The sequence below is a fragment of the Sinocyclocheilus anshuiensis genome, unplaced genomic scaffold (assembly GCF_001515605.1).
Source record: "Sinocyclocheilus anshuiensis isolate Anshui unplaced genomic scaffold, SAMN03320099.WGS_v1.1 scaffold41, whole genome shotgun sequence".
NCBI classification, from domain to species: Eukaryota; Metazoa; Chordata; class Actinopteri; order Cypriniformes; family Cyprinidae; genus Sinocyclocheilus; species Sinocyclocheilus anshuiensis.
The window spans coordinates 119,482-136,893 of NW_015539849.1; the positions used below are offsets into that span (position 1 = coordinate 119,482).

At 35.8% G+C, this 17,412-nt stretch overlaps 1 protein-coding gene across 1 annotated transcript in view; it reads left to right on the forward strand.

The window, feature by feature from the left end:
* Positions 1 to 2,299: 2,299 nt before the first annotated feature.
* Positions 2,300 to 17,412, forward strand: part of LOC107684602 (transmembrane protein 255B-like) — a 30,396-nt gene continuing 15,283 nt past the window's right edge. Inside the window, exons 1-3 of the mRNA XM_016480894.1 lie at positions 2,300 to 2,370; positions 3,338 to 3,480; positions 10,586 to 10,648. Coding sequence (XP_016336380.1) covers positions 2,328 to 2,370; positions 3,338 to 3,480; positions 10,586 to 10,648 — 249 coding nt within the window. The 5' untranslated portion in view covers positions 2,300 to 2,327. The remainder of the gene's footprint in view (positions 2,371 to 3,337; positions 3,481 to 10,585; positions 10,649 to 17,412) is intronic.

Below are 17,412 nucleotides of genomic sequence, written 5' to 3' on the forward strand. Positions count from 1 at the left end.
ACACACAAAGGGAAGGGAGGGTTCAGTGTATGTCTGTAGCTTCCCTTTGTGCTCTCTCACCAGGTGAACAGGCATGCGCCATGGCATGGCTGAGTGGGCATTCTGTTCCCCATAATGTCTGCTATAGAGGACGCAGCGTGAGTTCCCTAGAAGGGGAATGTTTCGGGTTATGCATGTAACCATGGTTCCCTGACAGGGAACGAGACGTTCGGCAGGCACCCTCTAATACTTCCAAGCACCCGCCTGTGATGTCACAGGTTACATCTCTCAGGGAACCATGGTTACACATTACCATGGCACACCTTACATGCGTAACCCAACAACACCTTACATGCGTAACCCAACAACACTTTACATGCAAAAAACTGGAAAGTGTTCAGAGATTAAATCTATTGAAATGTATCACATGTGATCAGCTGCCATTCTGTGTAGTGAGACTCGTACTGCTCCATAACTTTTTGAATTTTCACAGCACACTGAAATAAGGTTATTTGAGAGACAGAAAACTGAAGCACCGTTTTAACCTCATTTAAGATTAAGAACAGACCACATAATGGTTAATATATGCATGTGAAAATAGAATTTACAATAAAACCACAGTGGTCTTTGCATGTTGTCACATCTGAATTATAGCTATTTACGTGTTGTAATTAAAATTAAAATGAAACAAAATGTAGTAAAAGTCCTTTCTATTGACCAGCTCAATGTTATTTTAAATTTTTTTCATGAATTGTTTTATGCTTTATTGTTTTACTGTTAAAGATGACAGAAAAGCCTATAATAGGCCTATTAATGGCTTTTATTGTATGGAAGAAAAATAATGACAAATGTCTTTGAAACAAAAAAACGTTAAAGTGCAACGTTGAGTTGTATTGCATTTACAGTGCTTGCATTTTAATGCCTTGTATTTTCAGGGTTTGCATTTTTAGGGTCTGAAATTTAACATAGTTGTTTATTTAAGCTGTGAATATTTCAATTCAAAACATTTCACATGCATTTTCATAATTAAAAATTAAATAATTCATATTCACCTTCCAGAGTTCACTTCTGAAATATTCAATCTGTTATACAATATATATAAAAATTAATTTTGTAGGGTGCCACAAGTTTGTTAAAATTTCCAAAGGGTGCCGCGACTAAAAAAAGGTTGGGAAACACTGTCCTAAACTATATATCATGGCTTGAGTGATGCTGAGTTGTAATACTGGGGTTTCCCTACTGCTTGCTTTTCTTGGAGTTCCCGGATGTGCAATTCTGAATTTTCTGCCGAATTTGAACCACTGAATTTGTGGAAGCAAATTTGTAAAGTGAAATCAAATGAAATGAAAATTGCCCGTCGAATATTATACATCATATTTTTTAATTAATATTTCGGAAGTGCACTCTGGAAGGTGAATGTGAATTATTGAATTTTTATGAAAATGTGTGTGAAATGTTTTGAATTGAAATATTCACAGCTTAAATAAACAACTATGTTAAATTTCAGACCCTAAAAATGCAAGCCCTGAAAAAACAAGGCATGAAAATGCAAGCACTGTTAATGCAATGCATTATTTGTTCAGTTAGTGCAATTCAACATGCTTTTTTTTTTGTTTCAAAGACATTTGTCATTATTCTTCTTCCATATTATTGCCTTTTGTTGTCACAGAAGAGCAATATGTTTAATAAACTAAGTACAATAATTTTTTTGCTGAGCTGTTCTATATATTTTTTATAGTCACAACGGTTACACTTTACTTGAAGGGGTGTGCATAAGACTGACATGACACCTTCATAATCATGACATGACACACATTAAGTGTCATTCGCTCAGTTGTGTAATTTTTAATGCAAAGATGACATTGTTTGAGATGTCTTTGTTATGGGCTATGGTTAGGGGTAAGGGTAGGGGTAGGGTTAGGTCAAATAATGTCATATTTGCATTAAAAATGACATAACTGAGCGAATGACACTTAATGACATGTGTCATGTCATGATTATGAAGGTACCATGTCAGTCTTATGCACACCCCGTCACAACTTTAAAGTTTGTGTCTTTACAGAAAAATAAACCTACCCCGAGAAAAAACTAGCCCCCAAATAATCTGCTATATAGTCTGATGTAAATCATGATTGTTATAATTTCCGTAGAAGCATTACAAAACCAAGTCAAATAGTCAAATTCTAAAAATATTATCACGTAACACTAGGTCAGACGAGTTTCAGCTGAACTGTTCCCCGGAGGGAGCGGGCACGTGTATAAAAGCTCTAGCAGTCGTGGTGGCGCCGCTCGTGCAGTCTGGATTTATACAGCGAGTGAGGTCGGTTGGATTATAAATATTCGGAGAAATGACAAACGCACAGGAAACGACCCGACGCGACGCCGCTGCAGGTAAGTGTGAGGGGTTTGAATGAGAATTCAAAAACATATTGTCCATTTAGCGTAAGTAAAACTTAAAATGAGAAAATTAGAAAGTATTTATGTATTTAACATATTATTATAAAAAAGGAAATAGAATGGTCTGCATTAACCTGCACTTCTTATTTTTACATGCGAATAAAATATGTTTCCTGTCGAAACTATTTTATCGTTTATAATCTTTGATAGACATAGATTGTGTACCGAGTGGGTTCAGCTCAGGTAATGTGAGTGGGACCTCAGGTAAAGTGGAAGGAATTATTTTAAATATCAGTAGACAGTCAAATGTACCCGTCATAAATCATTTTTTGTCATTCTTAAAATGTTTTAATTTGTGTGACAAATATCCTCATAGCGGATATGATCAAGCTTCAACATATGGATATGTGTTTTTAGGGTGTAAAAGGTGTATTTAATAAATGTACCTTAATAAATTAGATAAAGTGAGAACTAATTTGATACAAATAATTTTTTTAAGATAATAACAATAAACAATTTTGTACTTAAATTGAAAAATAAATAAATAAAAATGCTATAAACTTAAGATAAATTAAATTTTTTTCTGTTTGTAATTGTCACAGAAAAATGATTTGTCATACATTGACATTTTGGACGATTGTAGCATCACCAAATACTCAAAAGGTTTAGAATAAAAAGCTTGCAATTCGCTCTACATAATGCATGTCATATGTCATAATTCTTACAGAAATAATTTGAATCATTTAATATTTTCAAAACAAACGATTGAACAAAGTTCAATGCAGAAAAAGCCAAGAGTTCTTCCTCCTGCGGCAGATAATGATTTCATACGTAAACTGAGTTTTGTCAGTCACGAGGGGAAACCTATTTATTTAAGCAGATTTAAACTGTATTTATGTTATTGATTTGCAATCATTTAAAAGTAGTTAACTCCTAAACTCTCTCTCTCTCTCTCTGGTAGATGCAGTGAGGATGAGGAGAAGAAAGGCTCAGTGGCTGGTTTCAGGCATGTTAAGTCTGTCTTTGCTTATTGTAGTGATGGGCATCTACACCAGCACACGCACTGAGAGCGTCAGCATCACAGGATACATTTCAGGAATTATTGTAAGTGTCCTAATCACATTTTGATTTGTATTTGGTGTAAATGCAGAAAAATTGGGAAAAAATGTTTAAATAGAACATATTTATTTGTTGGTTTATTCGTTATTTGTTGCTTGTTTGTATTTGTTTTCTTTGGTATTCTGCCTAACTATGAGACCCATTAACATTCTTGATCTTTTTGTACATTCCCTGGGGAGCTAGAGTTTATGCTGATCTCAATGAAGATTCCATTCCATCCAGCGGGATGAAAATGTACTTACAGTGGGTACGGAAAGTATTCAGACCCCCTTCAATTTTTCACTCTTTGTTATATTGCAGCCATTTGCTAAAACAGTCAAACCATAATCAGATAAGAAAAGTAGTCATTTGAAACTAATCGTCTGTCAAGAAGAACACTAATTTTGGTTGGAGCAGTAATTCCCCCAACAACCCAAGTCAAATCCACTGCTCTGACTTTATTTAAAACTCATAGAAGTTGCCAAAGTAGACGAGACCAACCAAACCTTTCCAAGACAAATTTTCATGAGAAAACCACACAATCTGAAATAGCAGGAGAATCTCACTTTTATCTGAAATACAATTTATAAATGCAATTTTGGATAAAGTCATTTTGGATCTCACCAGCCCTTCTCAAAATACTTAACTGCACATAGATATTGACTTTATGATTTAGCCTGGGCTCAACATAATTATGGTTATTGTCAAGGAAATTATATTTTACAATAATTGCTATAAATCAAACAAATATCATTTAAATGTCCTTTGGAAATATGTGCTTGATGCGGGTTTGTGTAATTTTCTTGGTCTCTGATGTGATTATAGGCCCACACACTGATTTCCTTCATTTATAGAATCGAGTAACACAAAGGAACATTTTAATTTCTCATTTTATGAATATGACCGTTATCATTTTTTCACATACTCAGCAGCCTTAAAGCGTTGGCACACAACTGAAATTTTAGCAAAATTTTGTGGGCAAAAAAGGTGCATTGTATTTTGTCAATTGAGTAGCAATTAATAAATCACCAGTGGTGGAAAGAGTACTGAAAATTTGTACTTAAGTACAAGTACTGTTACATACTGTTACTGTTATAAATAATACTCAATTACAAGTAAAAGTACTGGTGTCAAAACAGTACTTAAGTAAAAGTACAAATTACTCTTCTCAAAAATTACTCAGAGTACTAGTTACTTTTTAGCTGGCGATATTTAATGAATTACCAAAAAATATTCATTCATATCAAAGATCTATGTGGATAATAGCTATTTTGAACAAAACCCACTTTTATCTTAACTGACAAATTTCGTGAAATTGGTGGTCACAATACAGGAATTTCTAACTTCAATACCTTGAAAAATATTAATATTAAAGTACCCTTGAACTGGAAACAAACCAGAAGAAAACAACAAACTGTGCTAATACACACACACAATGTCATGTAATACTGAAAAAATTATATCCCTAACCTTTATCTCCATACTGAAATCCCAGATGGCCAGACAGTGATTCAGCTAAAATATTAGTGTCTGAGACACTGTGAGCATGGAGACTGTGCACAGGGGGGTGACCCAGTGGCTAGAGCCACTGCCCCTCTGCCCTCATTGGCTGAGGTGCTTCTCTTGAACCCCCCAGCACCCCCACTGAATGTGATTGGCCCCCTCTGTGCTCTACCAACACCATTGGGCTAGAGTACTGTTAATCTGACAATGCCTAATGCCATTGGATCAGAGCGTTGTCAATCACTGCCTGATTTGCTGCCCATTGTTGCCTGTAAATTTGATAATGCTCAACACCACTGGATCATCAGAGCGCTGTCATTGCTTTGGCAATGTAAAGCCTTTTTACCATGCAAATAAAACTACTGGAATCTGCTCTGTCAGTCGCTGACAGCGATGTGGAGTTTTTCAAATGACTTTACCACAGACCACGTCTCTGTTCATAAGGTATGTAAACACTCAGTAATATATTTTGGAAAATAGCCTCAATATTTATTCTGAGTCAATATTTATTCTGATTACTTTCGTGTGACTGATCAAGTTTATTATATGTAAAGCTAGTATGAGTAACAAAATGCATTCCCTATGTCCAGATTTGACCGCAATAATAATGCAAAAACTGACACTTCAAATCAACCTTTAGATGTAAAATTTTCCGAAAAAGTACGTAGTCTAGTAGTATTCTTTAGTAGTCTACATACTGTATATATCCAAATACATAATCTAATACAAGTAAGTACATAATCTAAAACAAGTAAGTCCAGGGCTGAATTTTAACCAGTGTGTGTGTGTACATTAGTATATTAGTTCAATCATATTTTTGTCTTTAACATTTTGTATTTTAAGGGGATTTTTTACTAAATATTTACTCTATGCAACATGGTGTAACCACTACATGGCTGTATAGCCCTATATTTAAATATATAAACAGGGCTGTGTATTCCCTAGTTGCTGGGAACATTGTTTCAAACATAATTACTTGTATTAGATTATGTATTTTAATATATACAGTATTTAGACCAATAAAGACTACTATTTTGTAAAAGTTGACACAAACCAGGAAGTGATTGACATCGCTCTGATCCAATGGCATTAGGCATTGTCAGATTAACAGTACTCTAGCCCAATGGTGTTGGTAGGGCACCGAGGGGGCCAATCACATTCAGTAGGGGTGCTGGGGGGTTCAAGAGGGGCACCTCAGCCAATGAGGGGAGAGGGGCAGTGGCTCTAGCCACTGGGCCACCCCCCTGTGCACGGCCCTGCAATACAGAATCACCTTGTATGTAAATATTAAGGCAGCGGCTATTTGCACTAAGTGTAAATAGCAATAGATGCTATTTACACTAAGTGTAAATAGCAATTAGATGCTGTTTACACTAAGTGAAAATAGCGTATTTTCTTAGCGATAGATGCTATTTACACTAAGTGCAAATAGCTAGATTATATTTACAGTACGTTAAAATAGCAGGATTTTCTGATATTTATGCTATTTATTGCAAATAGTGGCAATTATCTGCACCTCAGTATTGTAGTACATTATAAAACAGTATGCAAAGTATGCAACGTATTGAGTGTAAATTATAATTTTAATTATTAAATGGATGCCACCTTATTGGCACAATAAAGCCCTCCCTACACCTACCCTAACCCTACCCGATACTTTATTTTCAACTTTTTGATTATTTCCTTAATTTATTTGACATGTGAAAAGGGAGAAAAAAGTTCGCCAAAAGGCGGATTTGAACCCGGGTCGATCGGCATCAAAACGAGTATGATACACGTTTTACCGTCTGCGCTACTGAGACTGACGACTGTAGAGTGTCTGTAATGTTGACTAGCCGAATCGCACGTTGGTGGGCGGAGTTGGTGTAAATAGCCTCTGCCAAATATTAAATGCTATGTCCCTAATTGAATCAATGCGAGACTCCGTTTGTTCCTTTTTTTTAATTTTTTTTTTGTATTTTTGGCCATGCACCCCTCAATTTACTGATATCTGTTGAATGGGTCCAAAATGGGTCCATGATTTTGATACAAAATTTTAATACACGATATACAGTAGGTGTAGAAAATAATCACCCCCTTTAAAATATTCACATTTTGTTGCTTTGCAGCCTGAAATGAAGATGGACACAGTTTTTGTTTTATCCAGCTGTATTTACTCAGAGCAACTTATAACATCCAAGTGAAAAATATAACACCAACATGTCAGAAAAAAAGTAAAAAAAATCAGTGAGTTGGAAAAAGGATCACCCCCCTCATAAAAATGACTTGTAAACTCAATCAGTTGTAGCTAATCACCTTCTCAATGGCACACAAAGCCATTTGACTTTGATCAGCTGTAGTCATTTTGATTAGCTCAGCATGAAAAGAGCTTTCCTGGAGCATTTCAGTCCTTGGTAGTGCAACTGAAGAAAACAGTCAACCATGGGTGGCAAGGCACTGTTAAAAGATCTCCAGAACGAAGTTGTGGACAGGCACAAGTCAGGAGATAGATACAAAAAAATTCAAAGGCTTTATCAATGCACAGAGTAGTCTATTATTAAGAAGTGGAAGGTATTTGGTACAACACAGACCCTTCCTGGATCAGGACGTCACTCCAAACTGGATGAAAGAGCCAGGAGGAAACTGGTCAGAGAGGCTACCAAGAGGCCTACAGCAACTCTGAAGCAGTTGCAGGAATTTATGTCATTGTGCAGGTCATTGTGTACACGAGACAACAATATCACAAATTCTCCACAAATGTGGCTTGTATGGGAGGGTTGCAAGAAAAAAGCCACTCCTCAAGAAAGGCCACTTGCAGTCACGACTGAGCTTTGCCAAAACGCATTTTGAAGATTCTGAGGCAGATTAGATTGAATTCTGAGCTTTGCCAAAACGCACCTTGAAGATTCTGAGGCAGATGAGTCTAAAATTTAATTATTTGGTCTCAGCACCAAACAATGTATATCTGGTGGAAATCCAATACAGCTCACCATCCAAATAACAGCATTCAATAAAGCATGGCGGTGGTAATATCCTGTTATGGGAGTGTTTCTCTCCATCAGGTACTGTAGCACTTGTCAGGATAGAAGGAAAAATGGACGTGGCAAAATACCGTCAAATTCTTGAGGAAAGTCTGCTGCCCTCTGCCAGAAAATTGTAAATGGGAAGAAGGTTTACCTTCCAACATGACAATGAACTAAATCACACAGCAAAACTGACCACACAGTGGTTGAACGAGAAAAAGGTGAATGTCCTTGCATGGCCTCGTCAGAGCCCAGATTTAAACCCCATTGAAAATCTGTTGAATGACTTGAAGACTGCAGTCCACAAATGGCCACCATCAAATTTAACTGAACTTGAGCAGTTCTGCAAAGAAGAGTAGGCAAATATTGCAAAGTCTAGATGTGCAAAGTTAGTAGTGACATATCCCAACAGACTATACCCACTGTAGGTGGTCTCTGTTGTTGTGGAAGAGGACAAACCCCTACCAGGTGTCACACCTGCCTTTTCTAAGCAGCCAGCCTAAAAAATTGCTAATATACACTGGTAACAATTTACAATAAGCTTCTATATGTTAAAAGTATTTAATGCAATATATGACATGAAATAACAATGAACAATACTTACAGCATTTATTAATGTACTACTTTATTGTTATTTCTACATACATCTACTAGTATATTGTTAACATTTCAAATTACAAATATTAACATTACTAATATTAAAATTATTATTGTTATTATTATTTATTGTATAAAGAATTAACAAGAATTAACAATAAATAATATTACAATTAACCTATATTATTAAATGCTGTCCTGTGCTTTCATGACACCTAATGTTAACAAACATAACTTTTGGTAAAGTTGACACCACGTTTATGTAGTATAATCTGAAAGACAACAAAAGCAGGTAAGTTTTAGTAAATCTGAAACTGCTTTGAAACAGGCAGGTCGATGCATCGTGAGACATGACATACTGACTCAAGGTCTGTCTGCTTTGCTGGAAGCTGCTGATCAAAGTTCTCAGTGTGCTGTGTGTGTCTGTCCACTCCTCCAATGGTCAAAAAGGGCATATTTACTTTTAACACTAGCAAGGTTTTTGTTGGTAAACAACTGTACTTCTGTGTTTGAATAAGGCAGAATACAACAAGGAACAAGGCAGAGATACACACCAAAGTACTTCAATATTAAGTCCTCATTGACAAAAGAAAGCAACAGGACTAAGAAACATCCAGCACTTTCTGGATTAAGATCAAGTGCCTAAACTCCAGCCGAAGCCACATCTCTAATAGGGATTCAGCGGCTGTATGCAAACAAACCTCTTACTCGGTCTTACTATAATTACTTTAGCCTATTATATAAGTGCACCGTAGCATCATATGCCATTTGTAGAGAATGACAATGTAAATCCTAAAGGGACTGTTACCTTACCTGACTCACCTTAACCTCTTGTGCCAAACTTTTATGACTTTCTTCTCAAAAGTAGATAGGCAGAATGACAGGCTCTGTCACAAGGCTGCAGGTCCCTAACATTTCTTTCAAGTCATTTAGCTTTGGAAAGTATAATAATTTTCATTTTTGAATGCACTTTCCCTTTAATTACTTTGACGAGATGCCAATATAAACAAAATCACATCTTAAAAAACGTAGTCATATCTCAACAATCAGACCAAAACAAGTAGCACATTTCACAGTGAGTTTAACTCAACAAAATACTGACACAAGGGGGTGATCCTTTTTCCAACTTGGTGATTCTGTTTTTTTATTTTATTTTATTTTTCTGACATGGTGTATCTTTCAATTGGATGTTATAAGTTGCCCTGAGTAAATACAGCTGGATGAAACAAAAACTGTGTCCGTCTTCATTTAAGGCTGCAAAGCAACAAAATGTGATTATTTTAAAGGGGGTGTGATTCTTTTCTATACCCACTGTACATTGCGTCCTTTTTGAAACTTAAAAACTCTAGTCCCAATTACATAGCAACCAAGTATTCCTCATTTTTCCTTTTTCGTTTCCTTAGAAGTGTCAGTGGTTGTCTCTTAATAATACTCAAACTTGCATTTTGCCAATTAATGAATTACATTGGTGACTTCATCTGTGAGCTCAAGGCTGCTCAGACATTATAAACAAGGGGCTTCTTGTTGATACAATGTTATATATTATCAATGGGTTAACAACAGGAAAATGAAGATAATAAAATCAGTCTGACAGTGAGAAGTAAACCGCGTACTGTGTTACCAAAACATCTCTTTTCCATCTGTGAACTTGACTGGTCTGTGAATCTTTCCACAACTCCAGCAGATACCCTACTGGAGACTTGGACTATTAGTATAGTTTGCAGTGTGTCACCTCTCACAAGCTGATGAAGTTTTGCATCCAAAGGGATTGGATCTTCCAATCCGCTATCAGCAGGATGTTGAGGAGAGGGAAGGTTATGTGTTCCGCTACAGCATGTAATCTCATGATCCTTGAAAAACATAGAGTGGATGCCATAAATCATTTAGTTTGAAATGATTTGAAACCATGATAATGATTCCCAGTGCTTGTACAGTCATGCTTATGTTCTCTAGAGTATTTGGCATCATTTGTTTCTCTTTTTTCATTCATGTCTGTCTACTGATTGCAGTTGGCGTTTGGATCATTCTTGGGAGTTCTTGGACTATGCCTGGAGGAAAACCGCAAACAGCTGGTAGATATCTTCATAATGTAACATTTTCAGTCTTCCATCATCAGTTGGGTTTTGTCTTCCTGTTTTATGATCCTGCTCAGCATGATACCTTGTCATCCTGCCATGGTCATTTCTAGTTAAGCTTCACAAAACATGTACCTCTTTTTTTATTTTCCTTTTTCTTCACTCTGGTTAAGAAAACATTCTAATCTCATGCTTCCAAATGCAAATATGTGAAGCACAAGCATTTAAAAAAAAAAACAAGATATCTGTTTTTATACCACAGCACTGCTGAATGCTTGTCTCTGATTGGTTGAAATATGTTTCAAGATGTTTTCAATTCCATATCACTTGACCACAGTCTTTACAATGTGTTCAAATTTGTAAAATATGGGACTTCAAAAAGCCATAAACTCTAGTATGCAAAATAATCAGAAAAAGTCATAAATGTCAAAGATAGAGGCTACTGTGTTTGTCATGTATATGGCTGAGACCACACACAATTGTTCAGAATTTCACACTGGTTTCACTTATCAAGGAAATAATTCTTATATGGAGATGATGATATTTGCTAAAGACCAAACCTACTTCTAAACCTAACCCTCAAACAAACGTGTTAGTAGGTTTAATGAAAAATATAATTTGGCCGATTTGTGAGCCCATCAAATAGTGTGGGCACTTTAAATGTCCTCACAGTTGGGTTTCTGACATGTTTCTCTAAATTTGTGAGGGCATTTTTAAAACATTTTGCCCTTACAAGTAATCAAACTTGCACACACACACAAACACATCTGGTTTGTGGTGGGGACTTTCCATCGACTTTTATTGTCTTTACACTGAGCAAGAGTTATTTTCCATCACCTAACCCAACTCCAAAACCTAACACAAACTTTTCTGCATTTTTTTGCATTTTAATTAAGACATTATTAAGCCAATTTCCTTATGAGGACTGTTGATTTCTTCCAGTAATGTAGGTGAATTCAAGGTTTCTCCAATTACTGCTTAGAAACAGCCCAAGATGCAGTATAAGCTGGCTGAATTAAACCTTGTTCAGACTGTCAGTCCATATCCGATTTTTGTGCATATCCGATAGGAATCTGATTTAAATGTTTGACAGTGTCTGATATGTTTATGTCTTATGTGGCGTGAGAAAGTGACATAAGCAAAAAAGCTACACAAAATCCAATTTGAGACTGAAACGGATTTCCAGAAATGCGATTTGAATAGGATTTTGATTGCATGTGTGTTTTTGCCATTCACACTGGCTAAATATGATCGGATTCCAATCGAATATGCACAAAAATCAGATTTGGACTGACTGTCTGAACAAGGCTTTAGTGACGTAACAGTGATATATATGTAGTAGCTATGAAAGTACAAAGTAACTATCATGATATCAATGTCTACACTGATCTACCTCGACAGGTTAAAGGATTGGTTCACCCAGAAATGAAAATTTGCTGAAAATGTACTCACCCTCAGGCCTTCCAAGATGTAGATGAGTTTGTTTATTCATCTGAACCGATTTGGAGAAATTTAGTATTACACCACTTGATCACCAATGGATCCTCTGCAGTGAATGTGTGCCATGAGATTCAGTCCAAACAGTGGATGAAAGTATGTCAATAACCCACAAATAATCCACACGACTCTATCAGTTAACATTTTGTAAGTGAAAAGTGCCTAATTCATAAAAATGCACCCTTCAGTGAAAAAAATCCATCATCTGTTCTCCTCTCAAATCTAAACCTGCAAACATATTTCTTTCAAACTGTTTTCATTTATAAATGTTGCAATCTGCGTATATTTCTCCCGATTCAAACGAGACAACGTTTTCACTAGAGAAAGTGATATTATGTATAGAAGACTTGTATTTTAGCCAGGATCAATGGTTTGAAGTTAAAACATCTCATCATAAGAAACAAATAAAAATTTGTTTCTTATGACCATGCAGCTTTTCACTTCACAAGACATTAATCGATGGACTCGAGTCGTGTAGATTACTTGTGGATTTTTGTGATGTTTTTATTAGCTGTTTGGACTCGCAATCTCATGGAACCCATTCACTGCAGAGGATCCATTGGTGAGCAAGTGGTGTAATGCTACATTTCTCAAAATCTGTTCTGATAAAGAAACAAATTCACCTACATCTTGGAAAGCCTGCGGGTGAGTACATTTTCAGCAAATTTTCATTTCTGGGTGAACTGTTTCCTTAATGGATGATATAGTACAGGTTACTTTGATTACAATGCTACAATCTTCAGAGTTCAAGGCAAGTTAAACGTTATCAGCTGTTAAATCATATTACTGTTATATGTTAAAGATCCATTGGTGAGCAAGTGGGGTAATGCTACATTTCTCAAAATCTGTTCTGATAAAGAAACAAATTCACCTACATCTTGGAAAGCCTGCGGGTGAGTACATTTTCAGCAAATTTTCATTTCTGGGTGAACTGTTTCCTTAATGGATGATATAGTACAGGTTACTTTGATTACAATGCTACAATCTTCAGAGTTCAAGGCAAGTTAAACGTTATCAGCTGTTAAATCATATTACTGTTATATGTTAAACCATATTACTTATTATGGAAATAATATACTTATGTGAAAAGTAATATACTTCAGTGCTGTGAGTATAATAACATAATTCCATGATAACTGCCAATCAATAAAAATGTATTACAGTTGAAATTTATATTAATTACAATAAGCTGAACTTTAAAGTGCTTTTTGAACTACGTAAAGAGTACATCTTTATGTGTAATTTTTTTTGACATTTTGACTTTTTACTGTGCACTTCGTAAAAGTGTATTAAGAAACTGTCATGAAAGTGTACTCTCTTTAACTACACTTAAGTGGCCTTTTATTTCATTAATATTACATTATACACATGTACTTTTTTTATCAAGGGTAGTAACACACTTATAATGTAAGTCAAGGCAAGGCATTCTGAAAGATTCTGTTTAGAAATGTGCAGCTTGCAATTTTGTTGAAGCCCATTAAATTTTCCATTGAACAATGTGTATTGTTTGTGCTAAAAATGTTCCAAATTTTCTCTTTACCAGCAGGATGAATTTAGTCATGTGTTATAAGACTACCACTGTGCATTACATGTTTTTGCTTGTTTTTACAAAATGATGGACACAGTTATTGTCCATGGTAATCAGCAGCATTTCAGAGATGCTGTTAATAGAGCATAACCAGAATATAATGGGTTCCTTTAATGATTCACAGATGTATATTGTTTTGCAATGTAATACAATCCATTTTATTTGTAACCAAAATATTTTTTCCCATGCATTAACAGAAAACAACTTTCTTTAATACAATAATGATGTTCAGGAAAATTCTTCAAATTAAGCAGACCACCCATATTTTAATTCATGGTACATTTGCAACCACCCAGGACATTTTATCTTTGTAGCTTTTAGTTAGGTTGTATATTCCGCTATCACCACTTTTAGCAGAAATGTAAATTTCCTACTTAAAAAAGATTGAAACAGGGTGTAGTGGGACAGATACATAGGATTTGCTCCAAATTGGTGTTTCAGACAAATATGGTATGCTTTATTTCTGTCGGTGCCTCCAGACCATGTACTTTTGGAAATGGCAGAACCATTTCTTCATGTATTTGAAGGGTCACTGTACTAAAGGGAGTGCGCACACAGCATGAGCTGATGTTTATGGCCCTGATGTCAGGTCATCTGTACTCAGCTCCAGCATAACCTACATTTTACATCACTGAAGAATTTACTGGGGTCACAGGAAATACTTGATGTGTACAAAGTTACTATATATTAAATGTGAGTGGTGCTTGCCCATGTAAAATGCCACCATTCCAGGGCATTGCTGTGTGGTTCTGAGGGCACTACTAGGTGGTTGGTACGCTCTAAAAAATGCTGGGTTGTTTCAACCCAACTTTGGGTCAAATATGGACTAACCCAGCTGTTGGGTTAAATTTTAATTACATTTTTAACCCAAAAGTTGGGTTAGTCCATATTTGACCCAAAGTTGGGTTGAAACAACCCAACATTTTTTAGAGTGTAGGTTGTTCTGGGTGGAGGAGGCATGAGAATTGGCTGGGAAATTATGAGGAGAGCCAAAGGTCTGTTAAAACTGTCTCTATTCGTCATGATCCGGCTTCAGTAGCATGCTGAACATATCTGGAAAAGATGCTACAAACATAAAAGACTTAAACCAGATACAGACTGTTACATGTCTGTGAAAAGAGGAAAACATAAATGCTGGGTGAGGTGAAGAGAAAAAGAGCATTTTGTACGGCATGAAGTGTCCAGACAATTGAGAAGAATGTTTCACACAGGGAATTTCATAGCCCATAATTCCAATGTATTGGCGAGAAAGAGTTCATAGACCAGAAAACATTTGTTATCCCAGGGAGATTGTATTTAATCATTTAAAAGGCAATAAACTCCTATTCCACAAGAGCCTGGCTAAAGTTGAGAATCTAGTCTCTCTAGTTCTGTGGACTGGAACCTGTGTTTTTTGGACAAGCTGTTGAGGTAACATTAATGGGATAGTTCATCCAAAAATGAATATTCTGTCAAATCGTTTACTCACCCTCATGTTGTTTCAAATCTGTGTGACTTTCTTTCTTCTGTGGAACACAGAAAAGCATATATTGAAGAATGTTGGTAACTAAACAATTGTGGTGACTATTTGCTGCCATTGATGGAGAAAAGGCACTGAGACATTTCTCAAAATATCTTCTTTTATGTTCCACAGAAGAAAGAATGTCATTACCGTTTTAATTTCTTGCTTATTTCAGAATAGTTCTCCTGTCCCCATTGCATATTTCTCTTTAAAAATGTATTTATTTCAATTTTTGCTGATCTGGGCCCTTTTGCATGATTGTTTTCTTTTAGTTGCCAAATCTCAGATCAATACAGTTTTGTGTAGCAACAACCATGTCTAACACTAGTCATAAAATAGAATACAATATTATCAGAAATGTATCATATTCTGTGTTAGGGTTTGAACGACTTCAGATTTTGTTAATTTCTATGATGAAAGTCGAGTCAACTAGTCAATTAGACGCTGATGACTTCATTAATGAACAAATAAGCCTGAACCTTGAGCTGAGTCTCGAACACCTTGTGCACAGCTACGGCATATGACACAGCGCTGCCCACATGGCTATTGCTCCTATAACAGCTCATTTTTATGAGTTCTTTTGTCTTTGGGTCGTTATATTTCTCACAGATTTCTGCTCGTTCTGAATCAGATACAGATAAAGTAGCACAGTAAAGATTGCATTTATATGAATGCAATAGTGAGAGAGCGATTGCGTGTGTGAATTAATTCTACCTGGCAGCGTCTCTCTACTAATAGTGAAGCTGTGGGTTTTAGTTACTAAGAAATATATGATAGAACTTTTCAGTTTCTAAGCTATTTTACTGAGAAATCAGAACAGTGTTGACAATACATCTCCGCGCTACTGAATAGCACATTGATTCTGAGTGATCTTGATGTGCGCGTGATGTACAAGCTACTGTCTGTAGCCTATATGTTACAATGCAGCAGCGCATTAGATTACAACAGCGATACCTGTACAAGAAGCTGTTTAAAACGTGCATTCTCCTGTTCAACTTGAGCATCCAGATTGTAAAATCACACATGTCTTGTGGAGCACTTTCGGAGTATACATTTATTTGTCATTTTAACTGTTTGGAACGCGTAAATGTGGATTCTAAGATTTCTTATAGTGTTGTGTCCTCTATAGACCTATCAGATGTTTGCATATCTCTGTAGGATCTATCAGATGTTTATACACAGCAGATGCTTTCCAAATGAAGCGATCTTTAACAGATATCTTGCAGAAGTACCTGTGCGTAGTCGACTTGTCTGTGCAACCCTAAAATAACTTGAAGAGTTCAGAGTTTGGCTCTGTACATTTTCTGGCACCAATAAACAATTATTTCACCTTAAATGAACAAAACTAAATACAGTCAATTCTTTCATATTTGCTGATAAAATGTGATATATTGTGATCTATAATTGACAATAAAACTGTTTGTCGAATGCCGAACTTTGTTTTGGAGACCTATAATCAAATTAGCAAAAACAAATGACACATTGGTAGCTCTAAATGAAAAATTTCCCTCTACCCTAAAGAAATTTAAACCCAGATGGACATTAAAACAAGCCTAATGTTTTGACAATTAAACCTCTTGGGAAACATTTGAATGCATTCTTCAGTATTTCAGGCGGTCATAGAACAAATCACAGAAACTTTCACAAGGATGTGTTGTTTCTTCAGGCTTTGGTGGTTGTTATATAGGAGAAAAGTTTTCAATGGCCATCTAAAGCAGTTCTTTGAGGCAGTTTGATTTACTGGCAGCCAACTTACTTTAAGCCAACATCTTAAGCCTACTGTATAGTTTTTATTACGGCAGAAATGAAATGACCACTTTATCAGCCCAACTCAACAATGGCACAGGAGAAGTTATTGTCCATCTATATTCCTGTAGCTCGACTGCCAGAACATGGTGATGGTAATCTTTGTAGCGAATCAGCTCATAAGGGAAATATGAATAATTAATCATAACTAGTTATAATTAATTATAAATATTTAGATCCGCTGTAGATATTTACTTGACCTCTCAGGATGGTGATGGTAAAATAACTAAAATAAGGTAAAAAAAGTAAAACAAAACAAAAAAAAAGGGGTCCTAGTAGCTGTAGGAAACTAAGAGGGAAACTACATAAACAAATTGATTTAATTAAATCTCAAATTTAATAAAAATCAATTTAGCTGAATTGGTACAT